Below are 25,177 nucleotides of genomic sequence, written 5' to 3' on the forward strand. Positions count from 1 at the left end.
TTAAATTATTATTTAATGTCTGTTTCTGTTGGGACTGCATCAGTTTTGGCCTTAGTCAAACCGGATGTCTCTGTTTTTATGTTTGTCGGTTATTCTATATTTAACAGGTAGATAAATGGAATTAATGGAATTGAATGTTGAATCTTAAAAATAAACAAAAAAATTATCATGAACTTTAGAAATTCTGTATTTAGTTTTATTAATTAGTTTACTTATTTAAATATTAACTATATATAGTGATACGGCAGGATATTATTAAGACAAATCTTTGTTTTGTTAGACAATTACAATAATTTTAAGGTGAAACAGTGAAAAGTTTTTATTTTATTTTATTTTAGCGCTTCCTTATTATTATCATTTGTACTCAGACAAGAAACTTTCAAATTTGTTCTTTAATAAGTAAGCATTTTATATGGAAAGATGAAAAAAATGTGAAAAGATTGTACTTGGTTATAGACTACAATTACTGATATAACAACACAATTGACGTATATAAACTTCATGAGTGTTTTATTTTCTCATGTCCTGTTAAATTATTTTGACTAATATTTGTGTTCACTTTCTTAAAATTGAAAGAAAGTAATTTTTCAGTGAAAGGTTTGAACATCGAATTTCAATGTTTTACTGCTTTAAAAAAATAAATTTGAATAAGTTATAATACAAGATCGTCATTCTAGGTATCAGATTAATACATTGCTACTAAACCGTATGTAGTTACTACGCTGTCAAATTACTATTATCAGTATAAGGATATGCCAGAGTAAAAGATTGCATAGCTTTAGTTGGTTATGTTTCTTTTTAAATTTACATATATAATTACAGTTCACAATTAAAGAACAGCCCATACCCCATCGATATTTTGCAGATAATTGGACATTCCTCAGCAGACCATGTCACATGTAGAATGTGGTTATCAATTCCTTTTTATACACCTACGGTACATGGAAATGTGGTCGTATATTGTGGTCGGTCCATCCGTCTTCCACAATTTCTTGTGAACACTCTACAGACTACATTTATCATCTGATTGTTTTGAAATTGATATATGTTGTTTGCATTTGTGAGATGGAGAAGCCTATTTAATTTCAATAACTTCTGTTAATTTCTTCAGGATTTATGGCCCTTGTTTCACTTTGTTGCACCTTGTGAATGCTCTAACGACAAAAGTTATCATTCGATCTGTATGAAATTTATATGGATCGTTTAAATCAGTACAACGAAGAAGCCTATTGAACTTCAGCAATTTCCATTAATTACACCTAGAGTTATGGCCCTTGTTTCACTTTGTTGAATCTTGTGAATGCTCTAATGACAACAGTCATCATCCGATCTGTATGAAATTTATATATGCATCATTTAGATTAGTGAAACGAAAAAGCCTATTGAATTTCAGCAATTTCCGTTAATTATGCCTTGAGTTAAGGCACTTGTTTCTCTTTGTTGAATCTTGAGGACACTCGAACGACAAAAGTTACCATCCAGTCTGTATGAAATTCATATGCATCATTTAAATTAGTGAAATGAAAAAGCCTATTAAATTTCAGCAATTTCCGTCAATTACGTCTAGAGTTATGGCCTGTGTTTTATTTTATTGAACCTTGTGAACAGTTGAACAACAAAATTTATCATCCGATATGTATGAAATTTATATGCATCATTTAGATTAGTGAAACAAAAAGCCTATCGAATTCCAACAATTTCTGTAGATTACTTCCAGAGTTAGGACCCTTGTTTTAGTTTATAGAACCTTGTGAACCCTCAAACGACAAAAATTATAATGTCATCAGTATGAAATTGTCTATTACATGCCCCTAATTACCTACATGTACAAAAGAATGAATATGTGACAACCCTTGTTGACCGCTTGGACGATTTAGCTGCTGTCAGCATATGTTTCGTTGCCTGGCAGCCTATCTTCTGAATCAATCAGTAGAATATTCTAAAACATTGACATTTGATGAAAATCAGGATTGAGCTTGGCATTACATCTTACAACAATCAAAATAATCATTACAGTTATCTCCCATGATCCACGACGATTCAGCGAGTAAGGAGATGGTTCACTAACCACTAGGTCGCAGGTTCAATCCTAATGTTCCTCAGGAATTTCAAGCCTGATTTCCCCTTGTCAGTGGAGCAGGACAGAGGGTCTGGCAATGAACAGCGCCTATTTATTTGAATAGGACCGAAAAAAACATGCGGCATATTCACATTTCCTATGATAGGACCAAAAAAAACATGCGGCATATTCACATTTCCTATGATAGTGTTATAATTTAGAACAAATGAGAATAGTCCATACATTAGTAATCTATGTTTTGTATATTATAACTTTGGTGAGAATAACTTCTGTTATTCTTATTAATTAATTCGCAACTTAGTTATCAGGACATTAAGATTGTTGATTGGGTAATCAAGTTTAGTCTCTTGATGATCAAAGAAGTCGCCACAGCTGTATGTGTAACGTGTGAATTAAAATAAGGTTTTGCATGTACAATAGGTCTATTGCAATCTGATTAAAATACAAATCTATGTTCTGTTTCGTTTTTTATACTTTCGATGGCCTACACTACATAAAGATCTGACAAATTGTAGTGATAGGTCGCGTCAGAGATCATAGGAGCGGCTTTTGAGCCTATGACGTCGGACATTTGATTAACCAAGCTCGCCGTAACAGACCGTTTCATTGGCTAATCCCTCACACCATTCAGAACACGTCAATCTTAACCTCTTCCAGATCCTAGTGTAGCAAAGACAAGTAAAACGATATTTTGAACTATAAAAACGAAACGAAATAGGATCTGTGTTTTAATCAGATTGGATCTATTGTTATATTCAAGAAAATAAGAAAAAAGAAAGGTGTATGAAAATGGTACTCTTAAAAAACGACCAAATAAAGGTGTTTCAAAATGTTTTATTGCGATTCTGATCTTTTGGGTTGAATAGTATATTTATAGACCCATTTTCACTTGTTTTGTCTGTAGCTCATTATTAGACTTTGCGCATTCCGACTCATTTTGCAAGCATGGGTCACAAATGTCTAATTAATAGTTTATATAACATTTTAGGCCTAAAGAAAGACCTGCAATAGGCAGATTTAGCTCTTGAATAATACCTGTTTAATTGATGTATTTCAGGAGGAAATAAAAGAAGAAGAAATGGAGAGAAGAACTGTGATAGGTGTTGAAGGAATGACCTGTCAATCATGTGTTCATACTATAAAGACAGGTCTAGAATCAGAAAAAGGTGTACTAAACGCACAGGCAAGTTTACAAAATATTCTCTTAAATTGCAATAAGTATTAAAGATATCAACAATATACCAGATGGTAAATTTATTAATAACAACATTGTTAATCTAGCAAAATGATGGATGTGTACATCTGCTCGTTCAGATCACCAAGAAAACGTGAACACTGTGATGTCATTAGCAATTATAGAATGCCATGTTGATTGGAATACAATCAGATAATTCGTTTACGAACAAAAGACATATTTCGTACATATTAGGTTTGTCAAGTTAAATTTAGTATTGATTCATAAATTTGCATATTTTATTCCCAAAATTCAATTTCACATCTCCATTTAGAGTACATGTATGTTTAAATGTAAAATAAATTTCTGATTTTGCCCAAACTTGAGAAAAGTTTATAAGATGAATAACCTTCAAATTCTTTTACAAATGTTTTGAAACATTATAAAACTCTTCAAACTTCAAATCAATCTAACTTTCTATCTATTAGATACTCCAAAAATTATAAATTTACAGAAAGAATATTGGGGGCGGAATTGACATGTGGACTATTTGATCTCACTATAAAAAGGATTTTTATATGCTCACATTGAAATGGGTTAATGTTAATATCCGATTGACTTTAAATTTATACACAGTGTTAAAGGTTGTAAGATTGAGAAGCCTAATGATTTTCAACGATTTCCGAGAATTACTGCCAGAGATATGTCCCTTGTGCATATGGGGGTTGGATGGCTGAATGGTTAGCGTGCGCGTGCTTTATCATAAAGTCTGTCATTGAGTCGACTGGCGTGGTTTTGAATCCCCGGTTGTACGTGACAAGGAGTAGGGTCGCCTGTCCAACCTCGTGGGTTTTCTCCGGGTCCTCTGGTTTTCTCCCACTGCCAAAGACCCCTACGCGCAAGTGAATTATTGAAAAAAAATTAAACCATATATATTAGTCCTGAAATGACCTAGTTTGTCGAGTGGATGTTAAACCCAATTTCTCTTTCTCTCTCCCTTGTGCATATCGGACCGTAACTTCCTGGATTATGGCCCTTGATTGTACAAAAAATCACATTTTTTTTTTAGCTTGTTCTCTGTCCATCTCTTGGAAAATGAGGGTGTATCTTGCCTGGCAACCACTATTTTTGTTATTGCATTTCATTATTTTATTGTGATTATATTTTAAGGTAAATCATTTCTCCAATAAAACATGAATATCTATTATCTTGAAACATGTGTGCATTTAACTTTAGGAGATTATAATTAAAATTAAAGTTCTAACAAATTCAACTAAATATTAGAATAAACATACTCACCACATAGTAGTTATGAGCTCTTCAAAGAAAGATGATCTCAGCAAGGTCCATTTGCTTTATGACAAATTTTGACAATCTGTTTGATAAGTATTTTTCTATACTTATAATGACATTTTATTATATAATATTCACCATAAAATCAGCATGTTTTTGACAGTCAGAATGTTTAAAATTTGAATAATCCAAAATACCAGCTTTTCCATCAGTTTTGATTAAATTTTATTATTCATATTCCAATATTATCATCGCAAAATTCAATCAAATCAACTGCACAACATTTCTTTATATTAAGGTAATGATTCACTTCACCCAGATTTACATTTTATATGGGTAGGTCTATGATAATAAAATTTAACCTTTGAACTCTTGTTGTTATCATTTTGTCCCAATCACATCAGTTAATGAAGTGTGTCACAATGATTTAGTAGTGTTTTCAGCACATTTTAACTAGATCATCATAGCCTTTGGTTGGGCCTTATGTTCTCAGTGATTTTAATTTGGCATAAAACTGTAAAGTTTCTATGGTGTGGCATGTGTCATTGTTTTATTGTATATATAGTTTATTTGAGGTTCAGTTGGATATAAATCAACTCAAGATGTCAAGTGACCATATTGTGTGCAGTAATATTGTGTACGAATGGATGTGGTATGAATTATTCATGTTAAAAATGGAGAGAATAATTGAGAATTGTTTATTAATTGTGGATAGAAAGTTATTTATGATGGTTTATAGATATGTAATTATCAAGTATTTTAAAGAATTGTTTGAAAGGTTTATTATAGTGTTCACTGTTTTGTTATTATAACAGTTTAAAAGCTTACTGTCCAAAGGAATGAGTTGATTATATACAGGGGTTCTGAATGGGTTGCTATATACGTGTATTCATTATTGATTGAGCAAATCACTGCATCAAATATATTGTCTAACTATGTTGAACCTGGAAGCTCACTTCAGTCATTTTACTTTCATGTACTGGTGGTACACGTATGGCTGAGAGAGATAATATAAAATACAATGCAATGCAAACCCAATTCATTACTTTTATTTTGACTGAAATCAGGGAGGTTTAGGGAAGTGCCAATTTTCTAGAAGCAAATAAACTATGTTGGATATAAATCATATAGATCACAGTGCCCTTTTTAGCACACACAAAAAATAAAAAACTGAATCCTGGTGGAAACCCTTGCATATATTACAATAATATGTTTGTCCAGCGTTTGTTTTGGGATGTTTTATCAGATATTTTCTTGATAAAGGACTATCATAATATGAAGGGAAATGACCCGAGCTATAACTGCAGCAATTTTCAAGTCATTTGATTAATTTATATGCTTTGTTGCTATGGACTTTTGAATGAAAAACATATTTTCCGCATTTTTAATATTTGGTGACCATTTTCTCTATTTCTGACCTAGAAAAGGTTATAACTAACTTCTCAAAATTCTTTCAGATATCAAAAATTCCTCCAATTTTAGAAAGCTCTTGGTGTGCAGTTTTGAAATTTTGCAAGAAAAGTCTGTTTTTGCCAGATCCACTCATGTTTGTCAATGATATATTGTAATATATTGAAATTATACAGGTCACAATTCTATGGCGTACAATTTTATTGTTTACTAGCAGGATACCCTGCTTCGCTCGGGGGTCATAACTCCGAAACCGGAAGTGGTAGACTAACGCCACCTGGCCTATGTTACTCCCCGGTCCGAGCTACCCCTATACCCCAAATTTCAGACTCGGGGCAGACCTAGTGTAGCCGCCAACCCCGAACAGACAGACAGACAGACAAACAGACAGACAAACAGACAGACAAACGACAGTCACAAATATTAGTATAGATTACTGAGTTACGTTTCGGCTAGGCTTCTCTAGTCATTATCAAGTAATTGTATTCCATAGAATTGTGACCGATATATTCCAGTTCAATTACTAAACCGGATTTCCCCCCGCTGCTAAAGACCCCTATGCGCAAGCGATTTATGGAAATAAAATTAAACTGTATGTTAGTCCCGAAATGTCCTAGTTTGTGTTGAGAGGACATTAATCTGCATTTCTTTCTAAATTACTAAATACCATTGAAACAATATATTGAAATTATGGGGGAAAATTTCTGCTGTAAGGCACTGAACAAAAAACTGTTCTTGATCAATATTCAGGAACTTTTGAGCCATAAGAATGATGGGGTCCTGTGAGTCAGGATAACAATACCTTTGATCCTTATCAGACATCCAATCAAATATCTCCATAATAAAAACCTTTCAGAAAATTTCAAAAATTTTCCAAATCACTAATTTTGATTGGTAATCAATCACAATCTGTGCATTACTGAATGCATCCTATAAAGAAATGGCTTTAGACTAAATAAAGTAGAATATGAAAAACGGAATACAAAAAGGAATAAGATATTGGTATGATTTAATATTTAGACTGACACAAGGACATGTGGCCTACATGTATATACACCTATGATGTGCGTTGGTAGAAGATTACGATTTGAAATTTCGGCAAGTAAAGTCTAATTTCACTTTTGTGAAATATTTGATATCATTTTTTGATTTATAAGTCAAGGATGTGTATTCAGTGATAACACATAAGTTATAATTTAGACTACAACCAAATTTTTGTCTAGATTCAATCCTATTTTATGACCTACTATACTTACTTTTGACATGTATTAATTTCGAAGAAAGCAGTGGTGTCTCTCTGTCTGTCATACTTTTTGGGACACAATAACTTTCCTTCTAATTGAGCTAGAATGTTCAAACTTGTTGTAGGTGTTTATTAGGTGAATACCTTGATGAAGTTTGAAGATAAGCATTTTCTGCTTAGGGTAAGCAGAAATAAGCAATTGATGCATTGGGACACAATAGCTTTAGTTCTAATTAAGTGATCAAACTTGGTGTATAGTTTCATTACATCAATACCTTGACTAAGTTCGATAATGAGCATTTTCTGCTCAGGGTAAGCAGAGCGGTAAGCAATTTGATTGGTTTAGACTTTCAAGTTTGACAACTTTGATTCTAATTAGTTTCATTTTATCAATACCATAACAAAGTTCAATGCTGAGCATTTTCTGCTTAGGCAAAGTAGAGACTTCAATCTGATTGGTTGAGAATTTGGAACACAATAACTCTCCTTCTAACTGAGGTAGAATGTTCAAAAAAATTGGTGTAGATGTCTATTGGGTGAATGCCTTGACAAAGTTAGATCATGCACATTTTCCACCAAGGCTAAGCAGAGATAAGCAATTTGATTGGTTAAGAATTTGGAACACAATAATTTTGGTTCTAATTTGGTGAGAGCGATGAAACTCTTGAGTATAGATTCATTATATCAATACATTGACTAAAATTCGTGATTTCCCCCACCAGTCGGAAAAAGCAGGGCGCTATTGGAATGGTTTGTCTGTCTTGTCCGTCCACTGCTAGTGCTAAGACAAGCAGTGTGAATTGTCAATGATTTGGAAATTGGAACATAATAACTCTGCTTCTAATATTAATTATTGAGGTAAAAGATTCAAATTAGGTGAATTCAGAGATAAACAGTTTGATTTGTTGATGCCATGCAACACAATAGATTTGATTCATATTGAATGAGGTAATAAAACTTGGTGTATAGTTTCATTACATCAATAATGAGCATTTTGTAAGTGGTTGAAGCAGAGTTTTTAGCAATTTGCTTGGTCAATGCTGTAAAAAAAGATAAATGTGCATGTAATATAACAGTGTCAACCATTAATAATAATAATAATGTATATTTGTAATGCGCTTAATAAACCATCCATATACGCATGCTCAAAGCGCAACATTTAAAGAGTCTCTCGCCATTAAAAACACACATAAACAATCTGTTTCTAATCTGGATAATAAAGTTTAAACAAATGAGTTTTTAGTTGTGACTTGGGAACAGCAAGTATATTTTTGCCATGCGACCTTAGCGCACGTTTGGGTTTATAGTTTGTCAAAAGTTCAGACAAATATACTATTCAAAAAAAGTAGGGGATATTTGATTTTTAAGTGTTATTAAAGTCACCTAATGAAACTGACGAAGAAACAAATGACAAAATGAAATGAAGTTCACATTCATCGATTTATTCCAAATGATCGTTAGACTAAGTAAGGCACAGACTGACCATTATAAGAGTAAAATGATACCCGGGGTCAAACAGCAAAGTTACCACAGCATCACAACCAAGTCAGTAACGGGTAAATCCTCCTCTGTTTGCCAAACAAGCATTGATCCGACGTGGCATACTCCTAATGAGACGTCTAAGGTCATTTTGGTCCAGATTGTCCCATTCCTGTTGCAACGCAGCAGCAAGTTCTTGGACATTGGCAGGACGTTGTTGACGTTGACGTAACCTCTGTCCAAGCATGTCCCAGACATGCTCGAAGGGGGAGAGGTCGGGACTCAGTGCTGGCCAAGGTAATGTGGTGATGTTCTGTTGTTGGAGGTAACCTGTAACGATCCTGGCCCTGTGACATCTTGCGTTGTCATCCTGGAAGATGAAACGGCGGCCATGACGTCGTGCGAACGGCACAACATGGACTGCCAAGATGTTGTCCCGGTAGTACTGGCCTGTAACACGCCCTGCAACAACATGTAAAGCCGTTCTTCCAGCAACAGTGATGCCTCCCCACACCATAACAGAACCACCCCCAAATCGATCATGTCTGATGACGTTAACGTCTTGGAAGCGCTCGTTTCGACGACGCCACACCCTCCTACGTCTGTCCAAAAAATCAACAGTGAACCTTGACTCATCTGAAAACATCACATTGCTCCAGCGTTGATTATCCCAGTGTTGACGATCCCTACACCAACGACGTCTTGCCTGAATGTGATGATCTCTCAAACAAGGGATCACGCGAGGACATCGGGCGCGAAGGTGACCCCTATGCAGTCGATTCCGAATCGTCTGGCCACTCACTCTCACACCAGCGTCTGTTTGAAGACGAGCGCTGATCTGATTTGCTGTGATGACACGATTTCTCAAGGCCAAGGTACGGATAAATCGATCCTGGGCTTGTGTTGTCGCCCTTGGTCGACCTGAGCGTGGTCTGTCCTGTACAGATTGTGTATCACGGTATCTGGACCATAGCCTGCTTATGACAGACTGAGAAACATTCATCGTCCGCGCCACAACCGCCTGTGTTGTGCCGATCTGTAGCATGCCAAGGGCACGTAACCTTTCATTTTCGGTAAGCCGACGCATATCAAAATTTGTTTTCTGGTCACTAAAACAATTAAACTGATGTTTCCACCCTGGAATTCAATGCCACAATGACTGTAACATTCAAAGTCAGAGTTGTGCAAATCTTGGGTTGGACCCCCATGATTATCCCAAGCATCACCTGCATTCCATGCGGTAGCTATTGGTGCGTTTGGGCGTCACATGTAACTGGAAATGTTTCTTCTGTTAGGTTCTATAGTGACTTTTTTCGTAGTCATTTGCATATTTTAGTATTATGCCCCCAAAATCAAATATCCCCTACTTTTTTTGAATAGTATATAAGGGAGCAAGATTATTTTGACATTGATACACTAATGACAGAACTTTATACTGAATTTGGGGTTCGACAGGCAACCAGTGAAGAGACTTTAACACAGAAGTTATGGATGAATATTTTGAAGTTCTTGTTACAATCCTGGCAGCGATGTTCTGGATTCTCTGTAATTTATTTGTAAGTGTTTGGGTGAGTCCGAAGAGCAGACTGTTTGCATAATCAATACGGGACAGTATTAGCGTCTGAACAAGTGTTTTAGCAGCATCAGTCGTTATCAGGTGGCGAATGTTTCTGATGCAATGTATATGATAGGAACATATACGGCACAATTCATCAACGTGAGTTTCCATAGAAAGTGTTGACTCTAGGAAAACACCAAGGGTTTTCAGGCTGACAGAAAAGTTGATCATTGAATCCCCAATTGTTGTATTCTTTTCTGTTATTTTCCGTAGTTTTTTAGAGGTTCCAACTAACATAGCTTCAGTTTTTTCATCATTTAATTTTAGGCAGTTGTTTGTCAACTATTACTTTGAGATCAAGGCAGGGGACATCATCCTCACTGTTGACTCATTGAATTTGATGTCAACCTTAAATTTTTTTTTTTTTATTTTTGAAAATTAAGTTAATTTGTTTTTGTTTTTTTACTATTGTCTGTGATGTTGTAAATAAGAGATAAGCTCGATAGTTTTATTAAAAGTTTTATTTCAAGATTTTCCTTTTTTTTTGACAGATGATTAACTTCTATTCGATTATTTGATACAAACTCTGACATTGTCTGTTTCTGTTTTATTTATATGAACACCTACTGTTTAAACAGTTCAAATAAAAAAGTTCATTTACATAAATATGTTCATAGGAAATTTCCATTCTGAAGGAGACATCTGCCAGCTCTGTTCACAAGGTATTGATTTATTTGGCTGTATAAGGCTGTAAATATGTTCTATTTATAGTTGTCTCGGGTAGCAACAGAAGTGTTCACTGTTCACATTACCCTTTTCAAGAATATTTTGTGTATGTAAATTGAATAGATTAGATCTGACTATTATTTATTTTTTTCCAGTAGGTAAGGTTATGTCAATATGGGAGTGTTCACATATATTATTTTGTTCATAGTTCACAGTTATCAGCAAGTGTTGGAGCTCTATTTAACAGACTATATAATGTGGTGTTGTTCACAATTGTTCATATCTTGAGTCATGTGATGTGTGTTCTTACTGAATGTTCATTGTTCACATGATTTAGAGAAAGAAGGTTAGTTTAATTTGAATATCCTGGGTGTGTTGTGTTCAGACCCATTTATTTGTTGTTGTTTTTTTTTAATACAGTTTTTTAAGTCAAGTTTTAAACAATTGCGTTTTTTTAAACCTCTGTTTAATTTTTTGATAGCTGCAAATTATACTGATTAAGGTTATGTAATATGTATGATATCAGACGAATTTCCAATAATAATGCTTTAACAAGTGTCATTCTTTTTGTATGAAAAATTAGAAAATTAAAATATGTCAAGTCTGTGTTAGTTATGTGAACTCCTAAAATAAGAAATGATTACATATTTTATAGTGAGAAGAAGCACACCCTGTCTCATGAATGATACCTGTAAAACTTATATCTAAATAAAGCCATGGTTTTGAGTTTTTGACTTAGGTTTCAGGAGCAAAAACTACTGGATAGATGTTAACCACAGGACCAAATAACTTCAATAAAAAATATATATGTGGGTGTGTTCATAAACTACTATGCTTTTTATAATTAATTTTTTTCCGGTAATCTTTTCTAAGTGAAATGAACTTTTTAACGATTGTTAAAAAAATTGTCGGTAAAAACATAACTTTGTATAAGGTTGAAGTCAAGTGATGTAGAGGACTGGTGTTTATTTATTTATTTTTAGGATTAAATGAAATTAGGTTTGTTCTTGTTTGTACCTTGGTTTTACTGCTGGTCAAATATTAGTAAAGTGGTTCAAACTAGTTGATGTAATCCATCCAACTTCTGCTGACAAAATCAGGTCTTAAAGTTGGCAAATACATTTGTTAAGGAGAGAGGATAGAACCTTTACGGAGCAGATTCTTGATTAATTTAGGATGTGATTATGAAGTTTGTTTGAAATTTTGGCTGCATATTTCTATTATTATTTTTGAATGGAATTTTATAATCAGAAAGATGGTTTCATCTTGTTTGTGAACATATTTTCTCATCTTTGCTATGTGACTTATTAGATTTAAGGGTTAATAGATATATCTTCATATAAGTGTGAAATGGATTATGGGGGTATTAGTCAGATATAAAGAATATAAAGGATAGTAAATACTTATAAATACCACATTATCCTCATAAATTTCTTAATCTGGTGGATTATTATGTTTTTGAAATTTCTATGAAATACTTAGTGAACTACACATAGCTAGAGTACAATGTACAATTATCTGAATTTGTCATTTTTCTACGTTATATTAGCCTAACAAGGTACAGGTAATGAAATGTATGCAATTGAATGAAATATAGCGAGGGCTAGCAAACTTTAGTTCATTGTTTCTTCACGACTAAACAATAATGTATTGTTTAATTAAAAATACCAACATGTATACAAAGTTCAGTTGACTTAAAATACATGTATAATATTAGCATTGAGGAATATAAGTTAATATTATTATTGTTCTCTGATATTGATAAATACTGATAGTTCAATTGGTGATTTATTTGAACACATTGGTTGATGATAGAACTGGATATAAACTAAAATCAATATCAAATGTTAGTTTAATATGTAATTATTGACAAATACTGATAGTTCAATTGGTGATTTATTTAAACACATTGGATGATACAACTGAATATACACTAAAATTGTGCGGGCATCCATCTATCATGAAGTTAAAAATTAAATTTCTTGTTTATGTCAATTTTAAATAACAAATCCAAGTAGAATGGTGTGTTATGATATCAGTAGTATCATCAGAAGAGACCTAGTATCTTGAACCTGTCAGGATACATTGTCATTGTACTAGATAATCACCAAATCTGGTGTTAATGTCAGTGTTATTTACCTGTGGTCAAATTAGATTTTTAAACCAGTTATTTTGTTTTTCTTAAAGAGAGATCTTTTATAAAATCAAACTTGAAATAATTCAGCATTGAATAAATCATCAGAAATTTTAAATAACAACCTTGATATATTATTTCATATCATCATAATAAAATATAAGTACAAAGAATTAGAAGTGTATCATCAGGGAATATATAAAGATAAAAACTGTGTACATATATCTGTAGCTCAGTAACCTAATAATTAATTTAAAGTTGTCTATAGATACAGTAACACACTAACAGTGATAGATAGCTACAAATTAAAATATGATATTCGGTATCAAAAAATGACATCAAATTTCATCATTCCATGTTTGGTCATTTTTAAGGACTCAAACCACAACCATTCCGTTTTCTGAGTTTTTTATCCAATGACTTCTTCGAGCTTGTTTTCTGATTTTAATTGTCCCATATAGCTAAATTTAAACTAGTAAACATTAGAAACAAAACATATTTTTCTAGAAAAATCCTTGAATATCAAAAAGGGAGGCATATGACAAGGGAATGACAAGTGCACAAGGGTCAGTAGGGGATCTTATAGGTCTAGGTAATTAGCATAAGTTACCTGTACTACTAATGCAAATTGTGTAGTAATGATAGACCTATTGTAACATATTTCTAGTTTACCTGGAGCCAGGGTGGCTCAGTAAGGTGCTGGCTCACTAACTGGAACATCCAGGCCCCGGTTTCACAAAACATTCTCAGTCTTAAGTTAACAATTTATTCAAACTTATTCTCCTTATTTTAACTAAAATATAGCCCTTTATAAACTTTTATTGCTCTAATGTATCAAATACATCAATAAGAAACTATGTGCAAAGTTTCGTTTTTCTTGATCACAGATATTTTTCATAAACAGGGATTGAAAGTTGAGCAAATTCTTATCTTAAATCTGAGAATGTTTTGTGGGTTGAGAAACGTGGTTTCTCCTTGTCAATAGTGCAGGACAAGAGGGCTTGACAAGGAACATTGTCTATACCATTTAGATGGAACGAAAAACCGAAATCCTGTGTACACCTTGCCGTGGTGTGCATGTATCAGAACCCTTGACATTTGGAATTCAATTCCAAATTTTCCTCATTGCTCTTCTTCATTAGCCTTGTTGAAGCAAAAAAGTAGGATGTTAAACCCCATTTCATACATTCATTCATTCTAGTTTACTAATGATTTCCTTATTTAGATTGGGGTTGGTTGGCCCAATGGTTAACAACACATGCACGTTTGATTCACAGATCTGTCATTATATAGCCTTGTTGAAGCAAAAAAGTAGGATGCTAAACCCCATTTCATTCATTCATTCTTTCATTCATTCAGAAGCCACGCTGGCTCACTAGCCTGGAGGTCGAGCCAGCAGGTCGCCTGTTCAATCCCTGCATTGGCAGAGAAAGTTCATCAGGATTTTCCGACCCGATTTCCTCTTGTCAGTGGTGCAGGACGGAGGACCTGACAAGGACAGCTGTCTAGTCGTTCAGAAGGCACGAAATACCGAGGTCACATGTACAGATTGGCGGGCACGTAAAAGATCCCTTATAAGAGTAGGCCACAGTGCCGCTGCCCAGGCAAAATTTCCCTCATAGCACACTGTATGGTGTATGCCCGTCTTCATTAGCCCAGTCAGGAGCAGAACAGTAGGAGGTTAAACCTCATTTCATTTCATTCATTCATTCACTCATTCATTCTAGTTTGATAATGATTTCCTTATTTAGATTGGTGGGTTGGGTGCCTGAATGGTTAATGCGTGCACATTTGATCATTGAGTCAAGTGGTGTGGTTTTGATTCCCCGCTTGTACGTGACAAGGAATTGGGGCGTCTGTCCAACCTCGTCGGTTTCCTCCCATTGCTAAAGACCCCTACGCACAATCAAATTATTGAAAAAGAAATTGAACCATTTTTTGAGTCCCATAATGACCTAGTTTGTGTGGAGTGGAGTTAAAGTTTAACTTAAACCCCCTCTCTGTCTTTCTCTCCCTATCTTGATTAGATTGAATTAGCTTCAGGGTACTTGTACTAATCTTGTTACTTTATGTTATTATCAGTGAAGTGGAACATCACTACACTGGTGATTATTTATAGTTTGATTTCAGTCAGGTTTCATTTAAAGGGTATTTTATCGATGTTTTTAGCTTCAAGCCTGCTCATCAGATGCAATCAATTTATCAAAGTTATTAGTTCTTAGCAATGACTAGAATTATAGTTTTGTTAGTTATTGGATATAGGTAAACTATAGTTTTACTAGTTATCAAATATAGGTAAAATATAGATTTATTAGTTCTCAGATATATGTAAACTACAGTTCTTACAAACTGCTAAACTTTAGTTTTATTAGTTCTTGGTCATATGTAAACAACAGTTATAAAAATAGCTATATAACTACTATTTTCTTTTGATTTTGATTCACTTTTTTTTTCCTGCATTAAAAAGAATAAATTTGTAATGAGTTTTACACCTGTGGAATTTCTGAAGAGATCGACAAGTTAATGTAGTTTGGGAATGCCATATGTGTTCAAGGAGTATTGATGTTAAAATACATAATAATATAATCTTTAAATTATGTATAGTATTAGTAACAGGTTATTTGGTTATATCAATAATTTTGATCATGTAACATATTTTGTCTGGTGATATCTCGTAATTGTCTGGTGATATCTTGTAATTGTCTGGTGCAGTCATGGTTTGGTGATATTTCATAATTGAAAGAATAGAAATTATCTAATTTTCCATTCTGTCACTGTTAGATGACTATAAAAGTAGTTGCTGTGGCAATGTTATGAAATCTAGTGATTTAAGAATAGAAATCAATATTGAAATTTTATTTAAACTAGATGATTACTGGTACAGTTGGTTATTTTGTGTGTTAGGACAATACTAATGTTCTCAAGTGGATTTTAAAAGCAAGTGATTGTTATTGGTGGTGATCAGGGAAGTATATAATTAAAGGATTTGACTATATTTGACTAGTGATTAGTACAACATTTAATCAAGATGGATTTATTATCAAAACATAACTACACAAGACTACCGGTAATTGTTATATAATATTTTCTATATTAAAGTTTGCCAAATCATTTTGATTTTTTCTATGCTGGAATATATACAGTATCTAATAAGGGGGTGTTCCCAGAATGCTGGCGGACTTTGATACAACATTTTGCTAACGGTAATTAACGGATTAACAGTCTGCTGGCATTCCGGGAACAAACCCTAATGAGCTTGTATGAAATTATCTTTATACTACTTTTCACTAGTTTTAAGTTCCTAAATTTGATATACGTGTTGTAAAATTATCAGGTGAGTGCTTTATATTAAAGGCCGTAATACCAAAAATCTGTTTTTCTTCCTGTTCTTTTGGAGATTGCAAAGGACTATTAATATGGGTTCATCCCTCTGTCCGCCTGTCCCTAGTCTGTTGCACTTTTTAGAACACAATTATTGAGGTAGAATGCTCAAACTTTTTGTAGATGTTCATTAAGTGACTGTCGATACTGAGCATTTTCTGCTTAGATTAAGCAGGAATAATACAATCAAACTGATAAACAATGTTCTATTAATGTAAATGTAGCCACCTGAAATATATTCAATATTTTTTTTTATCTCTTGCAGGTTTTTCTTGAAAATAAAGAAACAGTTATTGAATATAGTCCTACAGAAACAAACCCACCAAATTTAGCTGCCAAAATAGAAGATATGGGATTTGTTGCCCGTATTAGAGATGTCCATCCAAGTCCTTCCTCAGGAAATCTACCCAACACCACAGTTGTCACAACCATAAACATTGAAGGCATGACCTGCCAATCATGTGTTAAATCCATTGAATCAAACATTTCATCGAAAGATGGCATCGAAAGCATATCTGTTTCTCTCCAGAACAAACAGGCTTCTGTACATTATAATCCGAACAAATTTAATCCTGTGAAAATTGCAGAAGCTATCGATGACATGGGTTTTGAGGCTAAAGTTGCCCATGACGACAGGTCCTCCTCGTCCGTCTGTGTCAAGATCAAGGTAGAAGGAATGACATGTCAGTCTTGTGTTAAAACTATTGAAACAAAAATGTCTACCCACAAAGGTGTCGTTGATATTAAGGTCTCGCTTTCTGATAAAGAAGCCATTGTGATGTATAATCCTCTGCACACGACACCTCAAACATTAAGCGATCAGATCGAAGATATGGGTTTTGACGCCACATTATATAAAGATGACTGTCACAGTTCTGGTGATGAATTTGATGAAATTGCTATCCGAAGTTTGAAAGAAGAAAATTGTGTTATTAATATTGTGGGAATGACATGCATAAGCTGCGTAAGAAATATTGAATCAAACATTTCGGGTAAACCTGGAATAAAAACCATAAACGTATCATTGGAAGGGAAGAGAGGGGTCATCAGTTATAATCCAGATTTAACGAATCCTAAAGCAATCGCGGATATGATTGATGATATGGGATTTGAAGCCAGTCCTGCTACCTCGGAAATGGTGAATGTAGATTTAAATGAAGATGTTAAGACTGTTATATTAGATATTAAAGGTATGACATGTCATTCGTGTGTTAAAACAATAGAAGGGAAAATAAGTGAACATCCTGGGGTGAAGAGTATAAAAGTTTTATTAGCTGAACAAGAAGGTCATATTAACTATATACATGATAGTACAACACCAAGATTATTATGTGAAGCTATAGAAGATATGGGTTTTACAGCTTCTCTAAAAGGTTTGTAGTCAGATTTGTTAAACAATCATTTATAACTAATTATCATGATCAGTCAAGTCTAAATATTATATATTTTCTTCAAAATCAAAACTTGGCATGCCACGTGCTGCCTATAAACCAATTTCTACACTTCAAATATTGTGGTGGTGTAATTGTATTTTTTTTTTTTCATAAAAATATCAAACTTGCTAACCTCTATAAATGGCTAAACATTCCGGATGACATGTTTATGGAAATAAAACTAAAACTTCAAATCAATAAATTTGAATCAATCTTATTTCACAATTATCAAATTTAATCTAATTTGTATTATACAATTCCTTTTCCTGTTTGTAAGCAGTATAACTCAAATGAAAGATTACAATTGTTGCTATAATTTACCTGTGAAAATGGACTAATCATCAACAACATTTGTAACAACAACAGGACAACTTTCATTCACTTCTTGAACTGTTGTAGCTTATTAGTAATGAACTCATAAAAATTGTGTCCCGGTGTGGGTTGGGAATTACCTTACAGAATGAATATGTGTTGATTCCATTCTCTCCCAGACAGATGGCACATACCGCTTTACACTTCCGGTATTGTAGATGAATATGAACCATGTACAAATAGTTTTAGAAATTGTTATACACATTGTCATAATCTGAATTTATTCATGCTTTTCAGACAATACATCAACATCCTCATCCAGTAAAACATTTACGAGATCTGTCAGTCAATCAGATGTCAATCATATCAAAAAGAAAGTAGAAATTAATCATATAGGAGATGAAGATTATGATAAAGCGTTTTTTAAAGTAACCGGTATGACATGTGCTTCGTGTGTTAACACCATCGAAAAAAACATTGGTAAATTAGATGGTTAGTAGAATGTTTTTTAAGACTTCGTATGATATTGTAGGCCTATATATGATTTTTTCATTTATATTTGTATTTTGAATATTTATTATGAATAATTTTCCTATTACGGTAAATTGAAAGCATGTCAGGTGTTATGGATGACAACACAATTGTTAGGTATGCTGTAAGATGTACTAGGGGGGTTGGATGGCCGAATGGTTAGCATGTGCGTGCTGTATCATAAAGCCTGTCATTGAGTCAACTGGCGTGGTTTCAAATCCCCGGTTGTATATGACAAGGAGTAGGGTCGCCTGTCCAACGTTGTGGGTTTTCTCTAGGTCCTCCGGTTTTCTCCCACTGCTAAAGACTCCTACGCGTAAGCAAATTATTGAAATAAAATTAAACCATATGTTAGTCCCGAAATGAGCTAGTTTGTGTCGAGTGGACGTTAAACCCCATTTCTCTCTCTCTCTCTCTGTAAGATGTACTAAAGGGCATCAGCTAGATCCATAGAATCAGTTGACCAGCTTAGGGAACCTATATACTAGTTGGAGGTCCGATACATAGGAAATTATAAGTTGTTAAATTATTGCTGTTAATTATTTGTGTGCCCATTTCTACCTATCTAATTATTTGCTCCTGAAATAAAGTGTTGAAGATCCATTCCAAGAATCTGTATCAATTTCTGATACTTAGAGAACACACATTGATGAGCTACATTCCCTAAAAGTCGAACGGTGTTAATACTCTTAGAAATCTTTATCCTACTCTGGTATAGGCTATAGCTATTTCAGTTTGCATGTTTGCGGTGATACATCCCCAAATACCATGCTCCATATCTCCAATTTCCTTGATAACCAATTCTACATACTTACATAAGTTTTAGTAGTAACCTTACCAAGTCACTTTTATAATTCAACACTTGAATTTCTTAAATCAGTTACCAAATCTCGACTTCAAATCCAAATGGCTCAATACTTTAAAAATAATCTTCCTGATGAGATATTTGGACTCTGTCTTCACATTTTTTTTTGGATTTGTATACTTAGAACCTCTTTTATTAGTTGGTACCCTGATAAATGCCAATTTTTTATTTTTCTAGAAAGATTTCAGAAACATTGTATTCAATCTGGTTAAAACACAGATGTGATTTCGTTTCGTTTTTATAGTTCAAAATTTCGTTTTACTTGTCTTTACTACACTTGGATCTGGAAGAGTTGTTATTTAACTCGTGTTCTGAATGGTGTCAGGGATAAGCCAATGAAACAGTCTGTTACGGCGAGCTTTAGGGGTGTTTTTCACGGAACTGTGGGTAATCCACTAGTAACATCTATGCTGATTGGTTAATCAAATGTCTGACATCATAGGGTCATAAGTCGGTCTTTTGACCCCTGACCTGACCTATCACTATAACTTGTCAGATCTTCATGTAGTGTAGGCCATCGAAAGTATAAAAAAACGAAACGAAATATAGATCTGTATTTTAATCAGATTGCATTGTATTGTGCATGCATGTACATTACATATTACAGAAATTTGTAAATTACAAAATTAGCCTGATACCTGAAGTGTTTTAACATTATTACATTTTTACAGGTGTAGTGAGTGTGTTAGTAGCATTATTAGCTCAAAAAGCCGAAGTAAAATATGATGCAGCGTACATTCTACCATCACAGATAGCACAAGCTATAACAGATCTAGGTTTTAATGCGACGGTTATGGATAATGAAGCCGTTGGGGAAGGTGTCGTAGAATTAAATGTAAGTATCTATTATAGTGAGGCTCAAGTTTACTGCTTCATGCAAAGACGGAAATGAAATGAGGTTTAAGGTCTTACTTTTCTGCATCAATGACACTAATAAGATGGGTGTACGCCATGCAGTGTGCTTTGGAGGAAATTTTCCCCAAACAGCGCCATTTCCAACTACTATTTCAACTGTCAAGGACTATTTTTATGTGCATGCCATCGGGTGCACTAGTGGACCTTCATTTTTCGTGACATCCGATTAGCTAGGCACTTTCCTTCACAGACAAGGAGAAAAAAGGCCAGAAAATCGTCCACCAACGGTATAACATGGAAGCTCCTGGTTAGTGAGCCAGCACCAAACTTGCTGAGTCACAGTTTAAGTTCATTTTGTTTTATCAAATCAATGATAGTTAAGAAGCCTGTTTAGTATGAAATACCATAATCTGAATTGTATTGTCACTGATTATAGGATATTTTGTTTTCAAGGAAACTTTAGTTAATTCCTTTTATCATGTTCTTAGATATGACACATACTTGCTTGGAAAGGTTGAGAGAATCTCTTCGAAACATCTCCCAAATAAATTGGTATATATTATAGTTTATTAAATAGATAGTTGATATTTTCATTTGGAAATTCTTTGAAATCCGTCATCATTGTCATGTGCCGATTTATTTCCTTATTACTTCAACCAAAAACGTTTTGAGTAGTCCATATTCTGATTACATCAATCAGCAGTCCAGTCACACGATTTGCATTGAATTAACATTGGATAATCCAACCTTCAATCAGTGGGTGTTAAAGTCTAATACCAATGATTTTCAACAAAGTTTCCATAAATCTTAAATATAAATTGATAAATAATCCCCTCTGTAGCACAAGCAAAAAAGTTTTTGTAAGCGAAAAATTAATTTTTATTAAAACCGGAAGTGACATAGTTGGTTCAAGACGCTCACTGGGCTCTAGTAAGCATACAGATTTGGCATAAGTTTACTGCTGTATTGTGTTCTCACGTCGTCCTTTGGCCAAAAGTCTGATCAAATGGGCTGTTTATTAGGATATTATAAACACAAATTTATGTTTTTTTAACATTTAGTACACAAAGCCGTCGCGTAAATTCACACATACTGGCTAATTGTTTACATCACATGGTTTTTTAATTGATTTTTATTTTTCAGATTCAGGGAATGACTTGTTCATCTTGTGTTCATTTAATTGAATCAACTATGCTCAAGAGACGGGGTATACAGAAAGCTTCTGTTGCTTTAGCAACATGCCGTGGTAAATTCTCATACGATTCAGAAATTACTGGTCCCAGGGATATAATCAGTGCTCTTAAGGTATTGTCAGTTTTAGATTTAATACTCTAATTCATGTCTCTATCAAATTAAAAATAAATGGATGTATATTTGTTGATGCTGTACAAAATTTGATACAGACTCTTAGGGGGATTTTCTGAAGAGTTATTGTACACAAATTTTCTAAATTTGCGGTCAGCTGAAATTGGTTAGGTATCTAAATCTGAGTTTTGACTTTGACATAAACTTTTGAATTTAAAAGTGGTTACCTTGGTATGTCTCTGCATTTGCTTAATATGTGGATATAAAATCTCATCTTGCAAAACAACTGCACATATAATTGTTTTAATTTTAAACCAAAATCAAAGAATTTGTATCATTTTAAATGACCATTGTGGAATATAATCTATATGTTTTATACTGGTAAACTAGTGTGCTGCATAATTACTAATAAATATTCATTTCAGGGTCTAGGTTTTGAAGCATCTTTAATAACTGATGATGATGAACAAGCATCTCGTTATGATCTGAGAGACGAAATTAAAAAGTAAGTTCTATTTTACATGGAGCGTAATCAGGAACTTATATTTTTTGAAGTTTAGTAATTTTAAAAGCAATTTGGGGATGTCTAGATCATGCAGCAAAAATTGCTAATTTATATCGGAAAAAAACAACCTTACCCAAAGTTTTCAAGGTTAAAACATATGAAATGAATCCAGCTGTTAGAAGCAGGAACCGACCATAATACAATAATAAAGGTATTAGGTATTTCAGAATAAGTATAAAAATACTCTGAATTCTGTACTATACATGACAAAACATATCACATGTATTGATTGTTGGAGATCATTTAATGCATTCTTATTTCAATAGTATGCTTCCAATACGTTTTGAGGTGACCAGATTTGTACTGTTGCTTTCAGGTGGAGAACCTCATTTTTATGGTCATTAACTTTTGGAGTGCCAGCTATGATTATTATGATATATTTTATGGTTGCACCAGCACCAGAACAATCTTCTGAAGTTGATGAATCTGTCAACCCAAACATAACAACCACAGTTCGTACCACATTATTGGGACACGCAGAAAATAAAATCATGGTGTACCCAGGCCTGTCTCTAGAAAATTTACTTATGTTTATACTGGCTACACCAGTACAGGTAATCATTCATTTTAAATACATCCTCCATTTCTATTATTGGACTAGGAACTGAGTCCCAAGCATCTTGTTCATCTTTTCTCTACTTTCTTGCCATGCACTTAAAAAAAAACCTAAGGGCGCTGCCAATGCAAGAAACTTGGCATGCCTGTTGACGAACATTGATTTCTGATACAGCTTTACAATTCAATGTCAATGAAATAGAATTATATGGCTCTGTCTGAAATTCAGTGTTGCTTTGCTGAGCTACTGCTCTTTTCAACTCGAAGCTGGCACTGGCAATTCACAGAGAGGGTACTGACGATACAGGACTTTGGGTCCGTTAATTGGTAGGATGGGTTAAAGACTTGGTGAATAATCTCTTAATCAATTTCTAGCAAATTATATCTTATAATAGAATCACACAGGTGAATTATAAAAAATGGAATGTATGTGTAAAACCATTAAATGTAAAAGCAAATTAAAACTAAAACTGGTTTTAATCAGATTACATTAACAGTATAATTTTATTAAACTTTGTGTTTTCAGTTTATTGGTGGAAGATATTTCTATATACAAGCCTATAAGGCAGTTAAACATGGTGCCACAAATATGGATGTTCTGGTTGTCTTGGCAACTACAATTTCATATACTTACTCTGTGATAGTGGTGATTGTTGCTATGGCTCTAAATGAAATTTCAAGTCCAATGACGTTTTTTGAAACTACACCTATGTTAATGGTATTTATTTCTCTTGGTAGATGGCTGGAACATGTTGCCAAGGTAAGTTTTATATATAAATATAAAGCAATGTCCTGATTACATAACTAATTCTTTTTTTTTACATAAACTAATAATTTTAGGATTACATAACTGATATTTGAGTTTTTATGTCTACTAATTAAGCCATTCACAAACCAATAATAAAACCCTTTATAATTACATAATTTGCCCCGGAATAACATTAATATCTCAAATGAAGAGAGAAAGAAATGGGATTTAACATCCACTCGACACAAGCTAGGTCATTTTGGGACTAAAACATGGTTCTATTTTATTTCAATAATTCGCTTGTGCGTAGGGGTCTTTAGCGATGGGAGGAAATCGGAGGAACCAGAGAAAACTCACGAGGTTGGACAGGCGACCCCACTCATCGAAACCACGCCAGTTGACTCAATGACAGGCCTTATGATACAGCGCGCATATCACGAATGAGCCGAAAGGCAAGTGAGATCAGATACTCCAGAAAGAGTGAGCATTCACTGCCTCATGTATCACACATTGGAATCTCCCTCATTATATCCTAGAAGATGGTACAAAGAAAGTGTTTCTTATCCAAAAGATCCCGGCCTTGGTGTAACATGCTTGATAATTGATAACTCATTCATTTGACCAGTTGTGTATGTTATATGCTGTTTGTAATACTAATTTAATTGTATTAAAGGGTAAAACAAGTGAAGCTTTAGCTAAGTTAATGTCTCTACAACCTGCTGTAGCTATTTTAGTAGATGTTGATAAAGAATTTAATGTTCTCTCAGAAACAAGTATTAAAGTTGATTTAGTTCAAAGAGGAGATATTCTCAAGGTAAGTAATAATATTTACAGGGTAACTGATCTTTCTTACGTAAACCCTAAGATATTGATAACATAGAAATTAGGGTTTTAAGCCAATAACTCCTACTGTTAATATGATCAGAGAAATTTTGACGTCATCTCCATGGTTACCATGTAGCTCATTCCCAACACTTTCCAAACCTAATCAACAGCATAGATATGAGAAAAATAGTGAAAACTCAAAATCAGTTGTTAAATGAATATTACTTATAGGGGGTGCTCGATTGTCAGTCCTGAACGTCCCAAATTGACACAATTGCAATCTAGTAAAGTGGAATTCAGTCCTGTCACAATTCTGTCAGTCCCGACAACGGAGGTGGTGTGAGTAGAATAGTGATGTTATTGAACACAACCAATATGTTTCAGCTGTCATGGTTGGTTGAGATATTTTCTTATGCAGCTGACGCATGTTTTGTAGCCCAAAATCCCACTTTTCACTCCATTGTCACTTATTTGGAGATTGAGAGAATTCCATTTCGAGACATTCAATCGAGTATCCAAATAGTAACAAATAGCATCGTTTAAATTAGATCTTTACTTCATGAAGGAGAAAAGGACTTGGTTTTTGACTTTGTTTATATTAGCAGGGTTTACTGTATGTAATGTTTGTATATTAGCAGGGTTATTACTGTATGTAATTAACAGGGTTATTACTGTACGTAATGACTTGTATACCGCTAAGCAGGG

General features: G+C 33.9%; 1 protein-coding gene across 5 annotated transcripts in view; it reads left to right on the forward strand.

The window, feature by feature from the left end:
• Positions 1–25,177, forward strand: part of LOC126830848 (copper-transporting ATPase 2) — a 46,133-nt gene that overhangs the window by 11,101 nt on the left and 9,855 nt on the right. For 3 of the 5 annotated variants that reach the window (XM_050561288.2, XM_050561287.2, XM_050561286.2), the window contains exons 2-10: positions 3,138–3,263; positions 16,744–17,851; positions 18,521–18,715; positions 20,291–20,454; positions 21,618–21,779; positions 22,205–22,284; positions 22,661–22,898; positions 23,426–23,659; positions 24,321–24,461. In XM_050561288.2, coding sequence (XP_050417245.1) covers positions 3,159–3,263; positions 16,744–17,851; positions 18,521–18,715; positions 20,291–20,454; positions 21,618–21,779; positions 22,205–22,284; positions 22,661–22,898; positions 23,426–23,659; positions 24,321–24,461 — 2,427 coding nt within the window. In that variant the 5' untranslated portion in view covers positions 3,138–3,158. Of the gene's footprint in view, positions 1–3,137; positions 3,264–11,291; positions 11,310–12,089; positions 12,153–15,965; positions 16,165–16,743; positions 17,852–18,520; positions 18,716–20,290; positions 20,455–21,617; positions 21,780–22,204; positions 22,285–22,660; positions 22,899–23,425; positions 23,660–24,320; positions 24,462–25,177 lie in introns of those variants that run through there. The other 2 variants (XM_050561289.2, XM_050561292.2) reach the window with 2 other exon arrangements.

The sequence above is a fragment of the Patella vulgata genome, chromosome 8 (assembly GCF_932274485.2).
Source record: "Patella vulgata chromosome 8, xgPatVulg1.2, whole genome shotgun sequence".
NCBI classification, from domain to species: Eukaryota; Metazoa; Mollusca; class Gastropoda; family Patellidae; genus Patella; species Patella vulgata.